This window comes from Chiloscyllium punctatum, chromosome 33, assembly GCF_047496795.1.
Source record: "Chiloscyllium punctatum isolate Juve2018m chromosome 33, sChiPun1.3, whole genome shotgun sequence".
Classification (NCBI taxonomy): Eukaryota; Metazoa; Chordata; class Chondrichthyes; order Orectolobiformes; family Hemiscylliidae; genus Chiloscyllium; species Chiloscyllium punctatum.
In genome coordinates, this window is record NC_092771.1 from 15389383 (window position 1) to 15411623 (window position 22241).

The 22241-nt window shown below is 43.7% G+C and overlaps 1 protein-coding gene across 12 annotated transcripts in view; it reads left to right on the forward strand.

The window, feature by feature from the left end:
• LOC140458450 (CUGBP Elav-like family member 4) overlaps positions 1–22241 on the forward strand; it is an 881222-nt gene that overhangs the window by 579807 nt on the left and 279174 nt on the right. For all 12 annotated transcript variants that reach the window (XR_011953493.1, XR_011953492.1, XR_011953491.1 and 9 more), the window contains exon 3: positions 21369–21417. Coding sequence is in view for 9 of the 12 variants with exons in the window: in XM_072553037.1 (XP_072409138.1) it covers positions 21369–21417 (49 nt within the window). In the remaining 3 variants the exon portion in view is untranslated. The remainder of the gene's footprint in view (positions 1–21368; positions 21418–22241) is intronic.

Consider the following 22241-nt stretch of genomic DNA (forward strand, 5'->3'; position numbering starts at 1 on the left):
TTTAAATCATGTGACAAAATGTGAGCTCACAATACCTAGAACCACACAAACTCTCCCTTAACCATAGAAGCCCTCCAGTGTGTAAACGGGCCATTTGGCCCATCGTGTCCTCACTGACCCACCAAAGAATAACCCACCCAGACCTATTCCTCTCCCTCTAAATTTAGCACTGACTAATGCACCTAACCTACACATCCCTGAACACTATGGGCAATTTAGCATGGCCAAATCACCTAACCTGCACATCTTTGGGAGGAAACTGGAGCAAACCCACGCAGACAGAGTGAGAATGTGTAACCTCCACACAGACAGTCACCCGAGGCTGGAAGCAAACTCTGGTCCCTGATGCTGTGAGGGGCAGTGCTAACCACTGAGCCACCATCGTGAAATTCAGCTGGTCCAGCACCACTTGCAGAGATGGAGAGAAAGAGATTTTCTAGCCCAATGTGGCTTTTTCAATGTCATATTGGAAACAAAGCTTTGATTCTGTTTCTCTCTCACAGACACTGCCAGACCAATTGAGTTTCTTCAGCATTTTCTGTTTCTATTTCTCCTCTATCCACAGTCCTTACCTTTTCCCTTAGCAAATCTAGGGACACAAAGCAACTATTCATTGACTGACTGGACAGTATTTTGCAAAAGTAGTCCAAGATTTGGCAATGCAGCTTTACTCCTTTGAGACACTAGCTGTGCAAAAACATTTCAATTCACAACTGTCGAACTGTGCCCCCAACAAGATTCCAGTATGACAATTCTCAGCTTTGGTGAGTGATATGGTGGCTCAGTGGTTAGCACTGCTGCCTCACAGCGACAGAAATGTGGTTTTGATTCTACCCTCGGGCTATTGTTTGTGTGTTCTTTGTGTGGATGTCCTCTAGTTTCCTCCCACAATCCAAAGATGTGCAGGTTAGGTGGATGGCCATGCTAAATTGCCCAAAGTGTCCAGGGATGTATAGGCTAGGTTGGTTAGTCATAGGAAATGCAAGGATAAGGGAGGTGGGTCTGGGTGGGATGATCTTCAAAGGATTGGTGTGAACCACATGGCCTGATTCCATACTGTACAGATTCTATGATCCCTGACCCTCAGGATCCCACATTAAGGTTGAAACCTTTGCACTGTTTTGCTTTTCTCCTCTTACTTAAAATAAAGTTGGCAAAAATAATTTTTAGTTGGGTTATTGATGATGGTTCATGGAATAAAATGAAAGGAAGGAGTAACTCCTTGAACTTTAGTCTTATATTTGCAAGGTTTTGAGAGTATTCTCCATGAAGGTCTAGCTGGTAAAGATTACAGAGTCATGTGTGTGTTAACAGAAACTGGTGTATAGGTGTACAACATGGCAGGGTAATCTCTGACGACATCACCATGGGTGGTGTCACAGAAATAACTGTACAGAGGCTGGTATCCCATCACCGAGTAACCCTTCATTTCCATGTAGGCGAAAGTGGGCACTGCAGATGCTGGAGATCAGAGTCAAGATTAGAGTGGTGCTGGAAAAGCACAGCAGGTCAGGCAGCATCCGGGGAGCAGGAAAATCAATGTTTCGGGCAAAAGCCCTTCATCAAGAAGGGCTTTATTTACATGTACACAGTACATTGACTCTGACCAGCCAACTCAGAACCAGTCCATCGAGTGAGTAGACTTATGAATCTTTGTTTTTTTTTTCCTGGTTACACATTTTTATATTAAACAATACACAGTTTATGGAACAATTAACATTAACAGCTGTATACAGAGAAACAGCAATTTTACAAGGGAGAGGAATGGCAAAGTCAGGCCCCAAACCCTAACGTTCAACCAGTTTTCAGGGAAAGGAGGACAAACCTCAAATCCCAATTTCAATCATTATAAAACAGTAACAATGGCATTTGTACATAAGACAATCCAATTACATCAGCGGGCATTGCCCTCGAGCCAGGTAGGAGCCGGACATACAATCCCCTGACGCACAGTCAGGCACATTATCCATTGTGCTACTGGCCCCATATCTGAATCTTTAAATCTGTTAGCCAGGGCTCTCTGGCCCAGGTTAACAACCCCAATTAGGGACCTCATAGTCAATGAGATCCACCTGGTTCTAATCACAGCAGTTACTTGTACTCCTGTAGACATTAACCTTTCAAACCCTTGTACTACATTTTTCAGGAAGGTCAGGATAACTCTGGGTGCTACCAGTGAAGGGGTTGTAGGTTCCTAATGAAGGACTTATTGAGGCTGGATTTGCCCATATTTTAGCTAAGAGTCTTTTCTGTGGCATTTATATGGAGGGATTCTCTTAACATGATCACCCCAAACCTATCTCTTTACTATGGCACCCTTCTTGTCTGACGCTAGCCTGATTCTCCCACTTGCTGTAACCTGGGGTACTCACCAATGCTGTTTTAGTGATCCCCAACACTGTGCCATCTTTAAAAGGCCTTTGTGCATCAGGACAAGGACTGTCAGTCCAGAGCTACCCTGTGTGGCTTTTGACAATGGCTCCAAACAATGCTAGCAAGGAGAATTGCTGATACGAACCTAGAGGTCCTCATGGTTGGGATGGTGCACTCCCTTTTACCTCAGGACCAGTAGAACTGACCATGACACCAGAGACATGACTGGATCAAAGTTGCCACCTGGGTCAGTGTGGTCTCAGCTATCTAGAGGAATGCCCAACAACATACAAAGAAAGTCAATGACCTTCTCTGCTTTATCAGGATAAGTGTCACCATCCTCTCTTCGCTACCACACACTCACTCTGTCTCTGCATGCACCCCCATGTCATGCTCTACCACTCTCACCATTGCAGCCACCATCTTCCCTCACTCACTCCCTTCCACACACCCCTCCGCCCCCAACCCTAAATAACACTGCGTGTCCTCTGCTCCCTACTCAGTCACTCACCACCTTTGCCCTTAACTACACAAGCACTAACCACTGGACCACCCACTTCCATCTCACTGGATCTATCCCTTTCCCTCAATTCTGGGTTTGGAGGCTTTGATCAATAGGGAGAGGCTACTTTCCCTGGAGCATCGGAGGCTGAGGGGTGATCTTATAGCGGGGCATGGATAGGATGAGTAGCCAAGGTCTTTTCACCAGGGTAGGGGAGTCCAAATCTAGAGGGCATAGGTTTAAGGTGAAAGAGGAAATATATATATATAAGTGACCTAAGGGGCAATATTTTCATGCAGAGGGTAATGCATGTATGGACTGAGCTGCTAAAGGAAGTGGTGGAGGCTGATACAATGACAATATTTTAACAGGCATCTGGATGGGTATATGAATAGGTAAGGTTTGGAGGGATATGGGCCAAACACTGGCAAATGTGACTAGATGAATTTAGGATATCTGGTCAGCATGGACGAGTTGGACCATGTTTCTGTGCTGTGCATCTCAATGACTCTATGACAATAGGGCACAGAAAGCCAAGGCGGGTGATGGGAAGCCTGACATTTGGCTCTTCATCCCTTAGTCCCTTCTGATGTTGAGACATAGCCTTTTGCTAAAAGAATGCGCAGTGTTCTGGTACACATTGTAGGCATGAGATTGATGTAACATGGAGCTGTTGAGCAACATGTCCAACTCCTCGACTGATGACTGCTGACAGCCATGACAAGCTCCCTTGTTTTGTGCCTGAGCCAGAAGGCAAGGTAAAGTGGAAGTGCAATGAGTCCATTAGCTCTGGCTGAGTTGGCAAAGCACAAATCGACACGACAAGACAGGCCAAGGCAGGGATGCTGTTGGCATCCAGGTAGGCTCAAAGCGAGTGACCACTAAGAGAGCAGGCCAGCAGCTCTAAGACACATCCTGATCCAGTCCATAAGCTGGATTCCTGTAAGTCCTCACATGATTTATGGCAGTGTTACAGTGATGGCTACTAGTGCACCCCAGTGTGCAACATGCAAGTGCAGAAGCATATTCGAAGGGTATTAAAGGTGAGGCTGGTATGTGACACCTGCCAAGGTCTGTGCAGGAAGGGTGTGCATAGCCTCTGCCCATGCAGCATTGCCCTGTAATATTGCTTGCTGTGTCTGTGTTGAAGGTCTGGAGTCACCAGGAAACCACTTGGACTTTCCAGTCCAGAATTCTCAACACCTCGTTTCTATCTAGTGGATTGTAGAAGAGGAGAGTATAAATTAATGAGGTGAGATTGAGTCAGACGAAGGTGATTATCAGCAATAATTCCCATGAAGAGACCTCTTGTTGCTCACCAGTAGCAATCTCAGGTCGACGAGCGGAACTTATTCAGAAAATGCAAATTGTAGTTCTCCTCATTAGAAAAGGTCTCAAGGGACATTTCAGCTGATTCTCTCGCTGTAACCTGCATTGTGCATGGCTATTCTCACACAAGAACATGCACAGGGCAATACTGGCAGAGTGCATCAGATGATCAGATTAGATAATTAATGTATTCAGGCCATACTGAATACCTTTTCTCTTTATTCTTTCATGAACAGGATTAGTAATCCCAATTCCTGGATTAATGATGTGGGGACATGGGTTCAAATCACCCCATACCTGGGATCAACTTTGTGAACTTTCTCCAGGCTGCCTCTGATACCAGTATATCTTTCTTAGAAACCTCTGTTTGGAACATGGTTAACACCTAAATCAATGCTTAGAGGTGGACAGTGTTAAAAATCACACAACACCAGGTTATAGTCCAACAGTTTTAATTGGAAGCACACTAGCTTTCGGGACGTCGCTCCTTCATCAGGTGGCACCTCACAGTAATAAGGACCCAGGTTCAAATCCAACCTCAAGTGGCTGGCTGTGTGGCATTTGTGCATTTCCCTCATGTCTGCATGGGTTTCTGCTGGTGCTTTGGTAACCTCTCACAGTCCAAAGACATGCAGTTTAAGTGGATTGACTGTAGAATCACCACAGTGTGGAAACAGGCCCTTCGGTCCAACAAGTCTACACCAACCTTCCGAAGAGTAACCCACCCAGACCCATTCCCCTACTCCATTATCTTGTATTTACCCCTGACTAATGCACCTAACCAACACCTCAGTGAACCCTATGGGCAATTTAGCATGGCCAATTCACCTAACCAGCACATCTTTGGATTGTGGGAGGAAACTGGAGCACCCAAAGGAAACCCAGGCAGACATGGGGAGAACATGCAAACTCCACACAGACAATCACTCAAGGCTGAAATCGAACTCGGGTCCCTGGCACTGTGAGGCAGTAGTGCTAACCACTGAGCCACCGTGCCACCCATGGTAAGCTGTCTGTATTGTGTAGGCTAAGTGGATTAACCAGGTAAATGCGGCTTTACAGGGGTAGGGTAGGGAGGTGCCGGTCTGGGTGGAATACCCTTTGGAGGATTGATGTGAACTCAATGGGTTGAATGGCTTCCTTCCACACTGTAGGCGTTCTATGACCCAGGTTCAAATCCCATCTGCTGCAGAGGTGTGTAAGAACATCTCTAAACAGGTTGACGAGCAAATCTCTAAGGTGTCGACCAATTATGATAGAGGTGAGCATTTGTGTTTCTCTCAGGGGGTAGTGAATCTGTGGAATTCTTTACTGTGGAGAACTATTGGAGTTGGGTCGTTAATTTTATTCAAGGCTGGAAGAAGTGATGAGGGGAAGTAATGGGGCGAGCACAGAAAATGGTGTTGAAACTCAGCAAGCTTGGCAGTATCTGTTGAGAGAGAAATAGAGTGAATATTTTGAGCGTGGTATGACACTTCTTCAGAACTAAAAAGAACTTTGGGGAGTGGAGCCATAGGGAAGATTAATGGGCAGGAAAGATTAACTGCCCAATGATACTATGGAAGAAAAGGCACAGAGAGTGGTAATCATTTTGTGGAGTAGAGTGGTGCTGGAAAAGCACAGCAGTTCAGGCAGCATCCGAGGAGCAGGAAAATCGACGTTTGGGGCAAAAGCCGTATTCCTGATGAAGGTTTGCAGCATCTGCAGTCATTGTTTTTACCTGGTAATCATTTTGGTAAAGGGAAGAGCAATGGTCTGGCTTGAGTTAGTGGTGGACTAAAGGATAGCATTGTGCCTGTGGACTTTTTCAACATTTTCACTGGGATTTATCGATAAGACATCAAACACAATCTGGACAAGTGAATTATCCAAATCCAAGAATGAAAGAGTAGAAATAGATTTTAATAATATTCATCAAGTTATAAGATGTCATTATCATCTATTCTTTGTTGAGGGTTTGTACCTCGGTATCTTAGTATTAAAGTGCCCAAGCTAGCACTGGAAGAGGCGACTTTGCATACTTTTCACTGTACTCATGTAACCCTGTCCTTGAGTACCCGTGACAATAAAACCTCCTTCTAATTCTGGATGATGTTATTCCTACAATGTGTGTTTTTTTTCTTGGTGTTACGATTTGGGGTACCCTGCCTATTGGAAGCAGGTCCTGCAATCATTTTCAAAAAGGAATGAGTTAAAAACTTGAAGGGAAATGAAAATGCTGGACTATAGTAGATAAAGAGAGTCCATTTGGTTGGGCCAAATGGACTCCTTCTGATCATTGTATGATCTGAGAAAAACAGGCATTAAAACGGAGCTATGTCTAATTTGCTGCAACTGTGACTTCTTGACTCTGAAGTAGTCTGACCAGCTGGATCAAACCAAATGCTGTTGAATTAGTGAATAGTAAAATTTAAAACCAACATTAAGAAGAATTTTTAATGAAGTGGATGCTAAAAGCTTTTGAGCTAACTTGCCAAGCAACATAATGGAAGCACAGATCATCAGAGGCGTTTGTAATGCAGTTGGATGCCGAACCTGAATGGTTAGATTGTCAGAGGGATAAGCTCGGGTGGGCTAAACGGGGACTCAGATGCTGCCTCTCTCTCAGAAATGTAATGGGTTCAATCCAACTTTCAGACCTGAGCACATAATGTCACCTGATTCGCCATTATTGGGAGGATTTGTTGTCAATATTGACGTCTTACAGACACAGTTCAAATGGGAACAACTGCTTGTTTGATGCTTAAGACATTTAGAAGGTGCTCCTGGCATTTCATAGAACCCCTGCTGTGCAGAAAGCGGCCATTCATCCCATCTAGACTGTCCCAACCCTCCAAACATTATCCAACGCAAACTCAGTCCCCTACCCTATACCCATGTTTGTTATGACTAACCCATCTAGCCTGCACATCCCTGAACACTATGGGGCAATTTAGCATGGGTAGTCTGGCTGACCTACACATCTTTAGTCTGTGGGAAGAAAGTGGAGTACCCAAAGGGGACCCACACAGGCACAGAGACAATGTGCAAACTCCACACAACAGTCACCCGAAGCTGGAATCAAACCGAGGTCCGTGGCGTTGTGAGGCAATAGTGCTAACCACTGAGCCACCCCAAAATCAACAATTAGACGCTTAACATCAGATCTTCTATTGAAATTAAGTTCCACCAGCAGCCAGCAGCATTTGAACCTGGGTCCCCAAAACATCACCTGGGTCTCAGAATTAACAGATCAGAGATAACATCACTACGCCAGCACCTTCCCTGCAGTTTCATCAACAGTTATCCCAGCACTTTGGATATGCACTCCTATGTCAACAATGGCAAAACAATTTAGTTTGTAATTTGTCCCAGTCTGGCGTGGGATCTTGCAATTCACGAATTAGCTGCTTATGTAACAGCGACAGCACATCATAAGGTGAATCATTGAATGTCATACATGCTGAGTGTGACAGAAAGATCTATATACATATTCACCAGATTTTCCCATTGCTTTTAACGTTGCTAAACATTAAACGTTCCCATTGGAACTGCGTTTCTAAACCAAGAGAACTCAGATGGATTCCTGTGTCTAATTTGATTCACATCTCTCCTGTAGGATATTGTGTTCAAGGGATCAAAGAATCTATATTGCTCTTGCATGCATTGTAAATATAACGTGACTTTTTTATTTACTGAATCTGTCACTAATACCACATCACAACAAGTGGCAGAACATCAATACTGTCCCAACCTTTGTTTTTATTATATTGACAAGTTGTCTAATTTAAGCACCTTAGATTCCTTCTGTTACATCCAATTGGAATGCTAATTGTCTAATGAATAGTTGTAGATTTAACTAGATGTTCACTTGCTGCTATAGAGTCTTAGAGTCATAGAGATGTACAGCATGGAAACATACCCTTTGGTCCAACTCATCCATGCCAACTAGATATCCTACATTATTCTAGTCCCATTTGCCAGTACTTGGCCCATATCCCGCCAAACCCTTCCTATTCTTATACCCGTCCAGATGCCGTTTAAATGTCGTAATTATACCAGCCTCCACCACTTCCTTTGGCAGCTCGCTCCTCACATACATAAACCTCTGCATGAAAAAGTTGTCCCTTAGGCCCCTTTGAAACCTATCCCCTCTCACATTCAACCTATATCCTCTAGTCTTGAGCTACCTTACGCTGGGGAAAAGACCTTGACTATTCATCCTATCCATGCCCTTCATGATCTTATAAACTTCGATAAGGTCATCCCTCAGCCTTTGACACTCCAGGGAAAATAGCCTAATCAAGTCAGCCTCTCCCTGTAGCTGAAGCCCTGGCAACATCCTTGTAAATCTTTTCTGAACTCTTTCATGTTTCACTACATCTTTCCGACAGCAATAAACATTTTTTTTTCTCTTTATTCTTTTCATGGGATCTTTGTTCTTTGGAATGTGGACTTTGCCAGCTGGGCCAACATTTACTACTGTTCCTAATTGACCAAAAGGCAGTTAAGGGTCAGTTTCATTACTGTGGGCCTGGAGTCACATGTAAGGCAGACCAGGTAAGGGTAACAGGTTTCCTTCCGTAAAGGGTATCAGCAGTTGACAGCAGTCACATGATTGCCATAAGGCAAGTTTTATTTTAGAAACTCAAACTTTTTACTGAATTTAAATTCTACCAGCTACAATCATGAGATGTGAGCCTATATCCCCAGGACATTAGCTTGAAGCTCTGGATTACTACTTCATTGACATTACCACTTGACCACCATTTTCCTTAAGCTACCTTTATCTGATGAAATTGGAAACCTATTCAAAACGGGGTAAATTTAAATTGACATTTGAAGAGTGTTCCTGCTGTTTTCGGAACATGAAGCAATCACAGAAAATGTTTGCCAGCCTGCACCTTGCATCCTCTGCACTTGAACTTGAGTGAAATAATATTAAGATTCAATTTCTCACATTCTCACCACCTCAAAGGTAGAATTCCAAGAAGCATAAATACGTTCCAGGGACATTACGCTTGGAACTTCCTTGAAATATCTCTCAGCATCATGATGTTGGACTTCGTAATTACCAATTGTGAGGCCGTAAATCCGAGCCTGACCTTAATCTCTATCCCAGTCTCAATCCTAGGATTGGTTTCTGAGGAAGAATCTGGATGTTAGGGTCCAATGGGATCCAAACACTGTTCAGTGTAGGGGGACAGTCACCTGGCAATGATGTTCCCCCATATGATCAATCAGTGGTCAGATAACTGACTTGCCTTCTAGTTAATAACGGAGGGTAGGGTCTCAAAGCTGAAGGGACGGAGATGAAGCAGTTCAGGTAAGGGACAAAGAGAGAGAGAGAGAGAGAGAGTGGGCGGGTGTCTCCATTTTAAGGCACACTCTCTCTAACTTAATAAACGTCAAAGTTTCGACAGCTAGGCTGGGGATGAGGAGTCCGCAGTGACAGCCCCACTTCATCCTATCTCTAGGGAATTGGGACCACACCTCCAGCAAGCCTGAAAACTGGCCAATTGGGACTGTGTTTTGATGCCCATATAATCATCTCTGACTGTCATTGGAAACTCGCCCGTTCTCAGGTGTTTGATTTTTGAGCAGCAATTACTAGGATTTAATCAGGTTTGGAAATCCCTGTAGATATTGTTCACCAACCTGCTCAGCGATGCTAAGACATGCCTCTGGAGCAGGTGGGAGTTGAACCACCTGGGCTGCTTGAGTCAGAGGCAGTGAAACACCCACTGCATCACAAGAGGCCTTTGCAAGTTCTCCATCCAGACCCTGAGGCACTTGTAGTTTTTCTTCTGCACTGATTAAAGCCAACTAACGATCAGCTCAGCAGAGATGAGATTCAACTTTCACATGTTTGGGGTCTGTAAAGTTAAGTCGACATCGCGCTACCCTGCCTTGGAATTGTTTCTTGCATGTTAAGGACCATTCATTTATTAATTTCTTGCTGAACCATTTTGTCTTGCTTCTTTTCTATCTCTCATTCTGCCTGAATCTCAAATAGAATGACAAATTTGTTATAGAGCAGAAGGAAGCCATTTGGCCCATCGTATCCCTGCCAGCTCTCCAAATGAGCAATACACCTCATGCTACTTCTTCAACACCTCCCTGTAACTTTGTACATTCTTACCTGGCAGATCCTAACCAGCTTCCCTTTCAAATGCCCTGACTGAACCTCTGTTCTTTGCATTTTCAGGCGGCACATTCCAGATCCTAACCATTCGCATGGTGATGAAGTTTGTCTTCATACCTCCATTGCTTGTTTCACCGGTTAGTTTCAACCTGTGCTCACTCGGTCTTGATTATTGAACAGGAACAGTTTCTCCCCACCTACTCTGTCCATGTCCCATATGATTGTGAAGACCCCTATCTGATCTTCTCTTGGTCCTCATTTCTCCAAGTCATGCAATCCCAATTACTCCGTTGTATCTCCATAACTGAAGTGGACAAAAGGAAAGAGTGATTGCCCAGTATACAGACCCTGATTGATTCCATCATTGGAAGAAATGCCATTACATTTGTTGTTTGTGGGTCAATGGTATTCAGGAAAACTACCTAATGATCAATCACAATGACTATAAATGAAGACTTGCATTTATGTAGTTCTATTCACATCCTCTGCACAGCCCAAGTATCTGGTGATCATAGAATCCATACAGGAAGCAGGCCATTCAGCCAATCGAGTCCACACCCACCCTCCGAAGAGCATCCCACCCAGATGCACCCCTCTACTCTATCCCTGCATTTACCATGGTCAATCAAACCTAGCCTGCGCATCCCTGGGCTCTACAGGACAATTTAGCATGGCCAATCCACCTAACCTGGACTGTGGGGAGAAACCGGAGGAAACCCACACAAACACACAGGAAAAATGTGCAAACTCCACGTGGATAGTCATCTGAGGCTGGAGTCAAACTCGGGTCCCTAGCGCTGTGAGATAGCAGTGCTAACCACTGAGCCACCATGCTGACAAGCTTGGAAGTGATTTTGAAAGGGTCACCACAATTGCGTGATAGTCGATTAGACAATGGAATTTGCAATCAGTCCACAGATTGATAACCAAAGAACATAGTAAGGAATAGTTGCAAGAGAAGACCATTCAGCCCCTCTAGCCTGCTCTGCCAGCCACTACGATCATGATCAATCTGAAGAAGCCTTAACTCCACTTTCCTGTCTATTCTCCAGAACTGTCAGCTACCCCCATCCATCAGAAAATTCAGTCTTGAAGATATTCAAAGCCCCATTTTCCATTGTTCCCCACTAGATAGATACTGATTAAGGATGATCAGCCATGATCGTATTGAATGGTGGTGCAGGCTTGAAGGGAAGAATGGCCTACTCCTGCACCTATTGTCTATTGTCTATTGTCATAGTAGCATAACGACTGCACGATAATGAGAGTACATATGCTGGTGACGTGATGATGGTTCACGTCACGATGTGGCTCTGACCTCTACCGTCACATGCTATCAAGCCTCAGAGAAGGCAGGAATGGGAGAAGTGTACAAGAGAGTTAGAAACAAAAGGTCAGGCTCGTTATATGACTCTCATGGTAGATGCGGTCCATGATGGCGGACAACATAAGGCTGTATCCAAAGTGTCGGCAAATCCATGGAAGTAGTATTAATCACAGATGAGCGTCTAAGAGAAGAAATTTCTCTTCATTTCCATATGGGCTGCCCTGTCTCTGTAACTGGTCCCCTAGCTCCAGACTCCCCCATGAGGAGAAATGTTCTCTTGTCATCCAAAGACCAGTTATTCCAGGTTCACATTGCTGTTGGTGAAGTTAGGTGAAGGATAGATACTGGCCTGGCAGCCAAGAATTTCCCTTCTGTGCTTCAGAGCAGTGTTCCTTGAAGTGAACAGGACTTGTATTTAACATCTTATGTAACTGTTGGCACACCCAGCTGTTGTGCATTCCCTCAGTACAACATTGTAACTAAATTTTGAGAGTGGGCCAGTGCATCTTCTGATTTATAAGGAGAGAATGCCACTCACAGAGGCTTGGCTGATAATGTGCAGAGCATCTCTGGATTCAACTGAAGCTTACCACACTCCAGCACAGTACTCCTGACCTCTAATGCAATGCACATCACTCCCGACATGGTATTTATCTTCCACCAAGCTGCATTACATCAAAAATCATTCAGCCAACCAATTGTGTTCAAACACCCTTGTCAAACATAAATCAACATTTGTTGAACTTGCAGCTGACAGGACAAACAATGCGTTATTCAAGTGTTTTGAAATCCATCTCGACTACAGTCAGGGCATGAGATTCTACAGTGTTTGCACCAATCAAGATTTTACAACTCTGCCACAAAGCCATTGTGCAACCAAATGCACAATATGGCACAACATTCCATCAGGCAATATGAAACAAGTTTATTGAGTCAATACAGCAGGCACCCATGTAAAAATGGGGGCACTATCAGTGACTACCTCAGTGCAAATGTTGGTCAAGGGTTTCCCTCTTCTGCATCACTTTGAACTGTCCCTACGAGCTTGGAGCAATTATTTTGCCTCTTCTGTGTGGTCAATGAGTGTGGTCAAGCCAAGAGCTGTGCAATGCAGCAAGATCACAGAATGTTATCTTCATACATTGACCACCCCATGAAGACATTGCTCTTATAGTTTGGTGCTCAGAATGTTTAGCATCTGTTGTGAATTTTTAGTACTACGTGCAATTGAGCCACTACTGCGTTCCAATTCGAATCCCAAATGCAGAAGAGCAATTTGAAAATGCAGAGCATGCTTCAGATCTCTACACAGATGTTGCAATGAAAGGAGGCCAGCAAGTCAACTGCAAATGTGATATTTAGAGGGGTACAGTGTTTGTAGGACCCTCTTTTCTTTTATTTGGCTAGCAAGTAATCCAGTGATGTAATTCACATCAAAGTACCTGATGGTGTCACAAACGTGTTACGGTGAAGAGCTTGAATTTGGAAGCATTAAAACCAGAATAACCAAAATCCCAGCTGGAAAAATATGTACTTCTTTCAAGGAGCATCTTAAAAAAGGAGAGAGAAGTTCAGGAAAGCAATTCCAGATTTTAGGCCCTTGGTACCGAGTATCGCAGTCACCCTGAAAGCACAAGTGTCTCAGTTTGAAGGAGCTTCGATGACATTAGGTCTGAAGTAGCTTATAGTGAGGGGTAGTATAGTGGGGCCAGGGTGGAGTGGAGTGGGGGTGGGGGGTGAAGATTGAGCTTCTTGGTGGGTTGACATTGGTAAGGCAGCAGATTGATTTGAAAACAAAGATGAGAATTTTGAAAGTGAGGCATGGCCAGACTGGAAACCACTTTATTTGGCAAGACAGCACGAGCATGATTGATAAACAGGATTTGGTGCACATTCAGGTATGGTTAGCCAAGCTTTAGGTGAGTTTGCGTATCAGGAAAGTGGAAAATCAGGGAGCAACGGGCTGTGGATTGTGTAGTCCAGGTGAAGCTTGGGGTGGACCAGTTCTGGAATATGGGGTTAGAAATGGAATTGGAGTGTGATATGGAACTGGGGTGAAATATGGAATTGGAGTGCAATATGGAATTGGGGTGAGATATGGAATTGGGATTTAACCTGAAATTGGGATTCACTTTGGAATTTGGGTTAGGTATGAAATTTGGGTTTGATGTGTAATTGGGGTTGGAACTGGGGTGAAATATGGAATTGGACTTGCATACGGAATTAGGTTCGATTTGGAATTGGGATTTGATGTGGAATTACTGTTAGATATAGAATTGGGTTTAGGTATAGAATTTGGTTTGATGTGAAATTAGGGTTAGATATGGAATTAGGGTTAGAAATGGAATTGGCATTCGATTTACAGGCCTTGCTGGCCATCCCAAATATCTCAAATTTTGGTTGTCAATTCATTCAAAGTTGATACCTCTATTGTGAACTGTCAGTATACTAATAATTTTTGAGAACACCACAATCTGATGGGTTGGAATCAGACAGTGTGAGATTAAAACAGATACATCTGTACGAATGTTTCTCGATCTCCCTTTTTAAGGGAGGTATTGACCTATTTAAAGTGAACAGGTTAACACCTTCTTTGAAGCTACAGATGGAGAAATTTCTCACAGAGATGATTACACGTTCTCAGCTAATTGTGCACAGTTTGATTTCACAACCTTCATACAAGGGTGTAGCAACATGTTGTCCCAGCTGCAGTTCCCCTCCCAGAGCTCTTGGAAATCTGATCTCAAAGCCTGATGACTCAATCCCATTTGTGCTCAATGGTTGGCATTTGCTGGCTTGTTTGAAAATTGCAGGCACAGATGTTTCAAGAAGAACTGTTCATTGTGCAATTTGTTTTCTGATTGTTTATGGGATGTGGTCATTGCTGGCTAGTCCAGGCATTATTACCCATCCCCAATAGCCTCACTGATGGATAAATCTGTAATTCCAAAGTACGTTAGGATCAGCCGCTTACATTAGCTGGAAAGCTGCAAGTGAATGGGTGCATGTTTGCAAATTTTATAAATGGCTCCCATGATATGAGAGCTTAAGATGGTCATAGACCAGTCATCTTCCATAGAATCCCTACAGTGTAGATGTGGGCTATTCAGCCCATTGAGTCCACAATGGCCCTCTGAAGAGCATCCCACCCAGACCCCTCCCCTCTCTCTCTAACCCTGCATTTCCATTGGCCGATCCACCTAACCTGTGCATCGTTGGATTGTGGGAGGAAACCAGAGCACCCAGAGGAAGCCCACGTAGACACAGTGAGAATGTGTAATTGCATAGAACAATTTAGAGAAGCTTCACTCAATTAATTACTGGGATGACGGAATAGAAGAAGGTTCAGCCAAAATTTTTCAGAGTTCAGAAGATTGAGAGATGATCTTATTGAAATTTCATGTCTTTAAGGGACCTGACAGGATGGACAAATCACCAATTTGACGGGAAAAGTAAATGCAAGTTCAAAATTTAAACAAAGTCTCACAATTATATGTCAATCATCATTAACTGGTGCATTCAGCAAGGCAACATCTCGGCAATTCAGAGTCTATGTGCCAACCAATTTGCACTCTTTCCCAGTACAGTTAAAATGTTTTCCCCGTGAATTAGTATCCTTTTGAAATGTCCTGTTGAGTCCAAGTTTCAACCAAATGTCTTTTCTCAATATTATTGAATTCAACTTATTGAATGGAAGAGCAGACTCAAGGGGCTGACTTGCCAACTCCCGCTCCTAAGTCATGTGCTTTTGAGCCCTGTGAATTTTAACCTGATCAGGACATGTGGTGAAACCTATTGGCAGGTTCCTTTTGTTATGGACTAGGCCAGACCACTCAAAACATTCTTAAGCAGGCAGCGCAGACCAGTTTGTTTCAGTAAGTGTACAGTGAAAATTACCGGATTAAGTGGGCGGCAAAGTGGCACAGTGGTTAGCACTGCTGACTCACAGCGCCAGAGACCCAGGTTCAATTCCCACCTCAGGCGACTAACTGTGTGGAGTTTGCACATTCTCCCCGTGTCTGCGCGGGTTTCCTCCGGTTGCTCTGGTTTCCTCTCACAGTCTGAAAATGCCATGCTAAATTGCCCGTAGTGCTAGGTGAAGGGATAAATGTAGGGGAATGGGTCTGGGTGGGTTGCGCTTCGGTAGGTTGGAGTGAACTTGTTGGGCCGAAGGGTCTGTTTCCACACTGTAAGTAATCTAATCTAAAGTTAGCGAGGTTGATTACCAGGTTTAAAACAGACAAAAAAAAGATTCACAAAATTATACAGTGATACATGAAGAACAGAATAAAGAAGCCCAACAAAACTCAGTCTATCCAAACTAGACTTAAGTATGCTGTTCTGAATACACACAACAGTCCCAATAAGCAAACCCCCTTTAAAACGCAGTACAAGAGAGGATCAAATGCTTACAGGTTGACATTCAAAAGGAGAGAAGAGAGAGTTTCCACACAGCTCACTGTTTAACTCATAACTAGTTCTGGACTGAACTAAACTGCTCAGATAGAGAGCTGACCACTCCCCTTTCTTTATATAGGTCACTTCTAAAACATGACCACTTTGGCCTGAAGTCTCATCTGTTTACGCATAAATAAAAGGCTTCTCAAAATCCTTTTCATCTCTGTACCAAACCAGTCTAATCAGAGCCCAGCCTGGTTTATTACCCCTCTGAGAAAAATCAAGGATAGAGTATCCCTGAGCCAAAGAACAGATTTTAACAAAAAAAAGGACTAGCTTTGTGACACTTGATAGAAAAGCTTGGGTTCTAGTTTAAAATATGAAAGAGGCCAGAGGACAAGATTGGGGAGTTTTCAATCCCAGAGAAAAGGGGACCTTTCAATTCCTAGGGGAAAAGATTCACCTCTGGGGCTGACAGGATAGACCTGGTTGCTGGGAGTCAGGAGCTTGGGGGAAATCAATGTTCTGGGGGAGGGGAAAAGATGGAAGGATTTGTGGGGAAATCAAGAGATATTGGAAAGATTGGATTGTTAGTTAATTCCTGAAGGGTAATTTGCACAAGTACTCTGCATCCAGGAGATGAATGAAAATATCTATTCGCTGCACCTTAATTTTACTGCTTGGCTTCCCAGCCCTTCTCAATAGGAGCTAAAAAAAAGAGGTTTCAAATCATGTTATTGTATTTAAAGTGGCAACATGCCTCCCATGAGTTAGTTAGTCAAAACCCCTATGGTCTGCCTCCATTCGAACCTAGAAGTCACACGACACCGGGTCATAGTCCAACAGGTTTATCTGATGTCACAAGCTTTCAGAGAGCTGCTCCTTCATCTGGTGAAGTGGAGTGGACTGCACTTCACCTCACAAAGGAGTAGCGCTCTGAAAGCTTGTGATTTCAATTAAACCTGTTAGATTATAACCTGGTATCGTGTGACTTCTGGCTTTGTCCACATCGTGCCCATTCAAACCTGCAATGGAAGTCAGATGAGTTAAGGATACAGTTTGACCTCCCATCCAACCCAAATCCAGATGTTTTGTCACATTAAAAATTTTCCCCATTGCCTTGAACATGTTCACAATTCCATCCACTGAATTTTTCAAAAGTATGTATAACAAACACATTTTCAAAGGTGCATGTCAATATTGCAACATAGATGAGAAGCAAATACCACCGGTAAATGGATTATGTTTTATAGCAAACAGGTTTACTAGAAACAAACAATTGTATCTTTCAAAGTAATTCACAAAACGATGCAAACGCAGAACAATATTTTTCATGTACTGAGTGGTTTAAGTTGCCAGAAAGTGTGGCGAAGGTGGGTTCCATTGAATGCTTGAGAGAGAAATCATCTGAAAGGGAAGAGTACACAGGTTTATCAGGCAAAGACATAAAATGGAAGTATGGAAGCAGGCCATTTGGTCCATTGAGTCCACACCAACCCTCCAGAGAGCATCCCACCCCATCCCTGTGACTTTGCCTATTCCATGGCTAAACTACCAAGGCTGTACATCCCTGGACACTACGGACAATTTCCCACGGCCAATCCACCTAAGCTACATATTGTTCGGCTGTTGGAGGAAACGAGAGTGCCCAGAGCAAACCCCTGCAGACACGGGGAGAGTCTGCAAACTCAACACTGATAATCATCTGAAGGTACAATTGAATCTGGGTTCTTGCTGCTGTGAGGTAGCAGCGCTAACCACTGTGCCACACTAGGCATTAGGCGCATTGCTCATTTGAAGAGCCAGAACAGACAAGATGGGCCAAATGGCCTACTTCTGCATTCTAACAATTCTGAGATTCTGTGAATCACTGCTTCATTATCAGGCTAACTTATTTTTATAACTATGAGCATGTGGATATAAAGATGAAGGGAGTCTCTTCTGTTGGAAATACTGTACTTACCAGGATATTTAATTGAACAGTCCATTTCTGAGGACTTATTTTACACAGTAGGTAATTCTCAGTCAGGATTAATTTCTGAATGAATTATTTACTTTCGAGAATGAGGAGTGTTGGATGAACACAGGCCATTAAAAGGAGAAGATTAATTTTAAGGTGAAGAATTTATGATAGATGAAGCTATTATGTGAGGCATGGTGAATTGGTGGGGGGTGTCCATGTTCCGGATATTAAAAGTTGCCAAAAAGAAAGATTTCACTTTAATTGCAATACGAAGCCCTCACATATGCAGAAAATGATTTAGTGGAAAAGAAATTTCTTTGCTTTGATGCTTGCTGAAGCTGACTAATGGATTTTGAGTTTGTTTTTAGGATGGTGCCCATCCCTAATTGCCCAGAGGGTAGTGAAGAATCAAACCATATTGTTGTGGGTGGCATGGATGGCACAGTGATTAGCAGTGCGCCTCACAGCATCAGGAACCTAGGTTCAGTTCCCATCTTTGGGGGTAACTGTGTGTGTGGAGTTTGCAGATTCTCCCAGTGTCTGTATGGGTGCTCCAGTTTCCTTCCACAGCCCAAAGATGGGTTAGTTGTGATAAATGTCGGGTTAATTGGGGGGGCGGGGGGGTTACTCTTCGGAGAGTTGGTGTAGAGTCAATAGGCCAAATGGCCTTTTTTGCACGGTAGGCATTCTGTATGGGTCTGGAGTCACAGCCTAACCAAATAGGACAGCAGAACTTTCTCTCTGAAGGACATTCCTGAACCCGGCAGATTCTCACAATCATCAAGAGTGAGGAGATGGTCACAGACTAGCTTATTATTCCAGATATTTCTTGAATTTGAATCCCAACATCTGGCATTGTGGGATTTGAACCCATGTCCCCAGTCAGTTTGGAGGCATGAGTCAGTTGGCATCGCTTATTTTGAGTCTCAGGATGTAGGTTCCAGAAACATGAGCTGAAAGATGTGTTGCTGGAAAAGCGCAGCAGGTCAGGCAGCATCCAAGGATTAGGAGAATCGACATTTCGGGCATAAGTCCTGAAGAAGTACTTATGCCCGAAATGTCGATTCTCCTAATCCTTGGATGCTGCCTGACCTGCTGCGCTTTTCCAGCAACACATCTTTCAGCTGTGATCTCCAGCATCTGCAGTCCTCACTTTCTCCAGAAAAATGAGACCAAGCATTTCGGGTGGAGTACAGCACTGTAGTCAGGGATACTGTCTTGCAGGGGAGATGTTAAACCAAGGACTGTTCTGTCCTCTCAGGATAATAGATCCTGTGGCAACGTTTGAAGAAGAGCAAGAGTGGTTTACCAGGAGCTCTGGCCAATGATTGCTTCTCAACATATTGTGTTTATATTGGCTGCTCTGTTTTTCACATTACAATAGCAATCGTGCTTCAGAAATACTTAATTGGGCTCCACAGTCTTGAGATGTCTTCAGATCATGAAGTCCTTTTTTTGAGCCATTTCAATATCGATTAACATCACAGTGCGTTCTGAGCCTGTTATTCTCCACCATCGGTATATTCATGGCCTGTGGCATTGGCCAATAAATAGCCATCAGGAGCGACCGAGTTTTCCCCTCACCCAGTGATTGAAGTTGAGGCTGTCTGGAGGTCACCGAGTGGCTCGTGTCCTACAGCAAAGAAAAGGAATTCATCATTTGAACTACTTTGCAAGGTATCTGGTTGCATTCTTGCATGTTTTGAAATGATGAATTCTCCTTAAAGGCATCTTTGCAGTTGGTTATTCAAAGGTGTTGGTCAGTCCCGGGTCCAGTTGGCACTAATGTGCCACAAAGTTGGCAATTGTTCTGAAACAGGCATAAGTGACAAAGACAATGTCAGGTTTGTTGTGGGATGTTGGCGGGATTGGTAGGGGGGGGCAGTGCACAAAAGGGAACCTGAGGAGATACCCTGGAGCGTCTCGGAGATAGGAGCAGCAGTGGGCCATTTAGCCCCTATTATCCTGCTCAGCCATTCAACCAGCTGATCTTCTCATTCAATCCCAATTTCCCGCAATATCCCATTACAACTTTGATATCCCAAAGAAATCTGTAAATAGGACGAGATAGAGTAAAGGCAGGGGGGATGATCCTGATGATCAGGGAGTGTAGAACCAGGGATTACAGTCTGGGGGTATGGCATAGGCCATTAAGGACTGGGATGAGGAGAAGTTTTCATCACCACCCAGAGAGTGGTAAGAGTGGAATTTTCTGCCCCAGAAAGTAGTTGAAGCTAAAATGTTAAATGCTTTCAAGAAGGAATTAGACATAGTTCTCAGGTCTAAATGGCTCAAAGAGTATGGGGAGAAATCGGGAACCATGTACTGAGTTGGATGATCAGCTATGATCATATTGAATGATGGAGCAGGAATGAAGGGCTCCTATTTTCTACATTTCTACCTCAAAATCTATTCAGTTTTGTACTGAATTTATTCAATGACTTGCAGATTCTCTTTGGGTAGAGCATTGTCAAGATTCACCGTCCTCCAGGTAGTGAAATTCCTCCTTGTCTCAGTCCTAAATGATTGCCCATGGTTCTGAGACACATCTTCTGCTCTTACACCATCCCCTAGGGCAAGAGAAACAGCCATCCTGCACAGTCTTGGGAGAATATTTGACGCTTCAAATTCAATTCTCTTAGCCTGCCACAAGTGTTGCTCCTGAGAGAGTATCTGACGCTGTTAAGTCGTAAGTTGCACCCATAACCTGGCATTGTCTGCAACACCTGAATTGAACTGGCATCTACTAGGTACGTTTGAGTAGGAGAACATTTACCTGGGGTTGGATGCTCGGCAGATTTTCAAACTACTGGGTGGTCCGAGAATCTCTCACTGCCTCTGAATCCATGTTGTACAAAGTTTGAGTTTTCCTGCAGTTGAAAATTATTCTTAAGATTGACCAATTGAGTTTGTTTCTTTTCATTCATTCACAGGATGTGGGCATCACTCGCCAGGCCAGCATTTATTACCTATCCCTAACCGCATTGCTGTGGGTCTGGAGTCACATGTCGGCCAGACATGTACGGATGGCAGTTTCCTTCCCTAAAGGACATTAGTGATGAGCAATCAGTTATTTTCTAGTATTAAGTTACGATCATTATTTAACTTAATATAATTCCCTGTTTATAGTTTGTGGTCCTGCATTGACTGGTTTTGGTCACCAACCTTTCTTGACATCTTCTTGGTGATTTCAGGAATCCGCTGTGAATTGGAAATTTACGTGTTCAAGTGTACTGTTGCTTGGTCAGTGAAAAGGGAAAGAAGAGGTCTTTGATGGAGTCTTAGGAATTCTGTTTAAAGTATTCTCACTCTGGAGTGCCTAATCGCCCCTTTCTCTTCTTGTTCTTTGCAGATGAACCGCCCGATTCAGGTGAAGCCTGCAGACAGCGAAGGCCGAGGAGGTAGTGGTCAAATTTAAAATGAGATTTGTGCCTTTAAGATGGGCCTTGGTCAGCTAAAGCCGCTTGGCTTTGACAAGTCACCACATCGTGTTGTGTGTAGTTAGCTGGCCAAGAGATTTAATCGATAATCATGTGCTTGAAATCACTGACAAATAGCATTCGATGCCAAGTGCAATTTAATTTGCCCATTTAATGTCCCTTCTCTCAATTGGCAAATACACAAATGTGTTACTTTTACTGACAATCCAGGAGTTGCTGTTTGCAAATAATCTTTCTTTTTCTGCCAATGTCAGAATGTTAAAGCAATTGCCGTCAGCATCAAGGCTGATGAATTTAATGTTGGTCTCAGCTGCTGTGCTGGGCTCGTTGGGAATGCTGGTTAACTGTTTCCTGGGCCTTTGCTACCTTTGCCAATCAGTGACATTAAGCATGTCTGATGGCGAGGTGGACCGTCTCATCTGCCCAAAGGACAAATACCAATTCAACACTTGTGAAGTCAGAGCTAGGAACTGAATGTATTGAGCCGGCAGTGAACTCAGGGCTTAAGCCTGGGAAGCTCTGGTTCAAAGTGCAGTCTGAGAACTTGCTTTAAATGCCTCACCTTAAGAACTTCGAGTCTCTATTGTGTCATCACACTCAGTGTCACCACTCGCCCGATTCAGTGTCTTCATTGCGGTAAAAGGATAATATTCAATATTCGTGTCTGTCAATGTGGTTAATTTAGCAACTAAGACAATTGTGCTCTGATGGATCTGTAACTGTATGTACTTTACCCCAATGTTATATAACTCAAAACTATCCAGCTTTGACAGAAGGAAATCTAC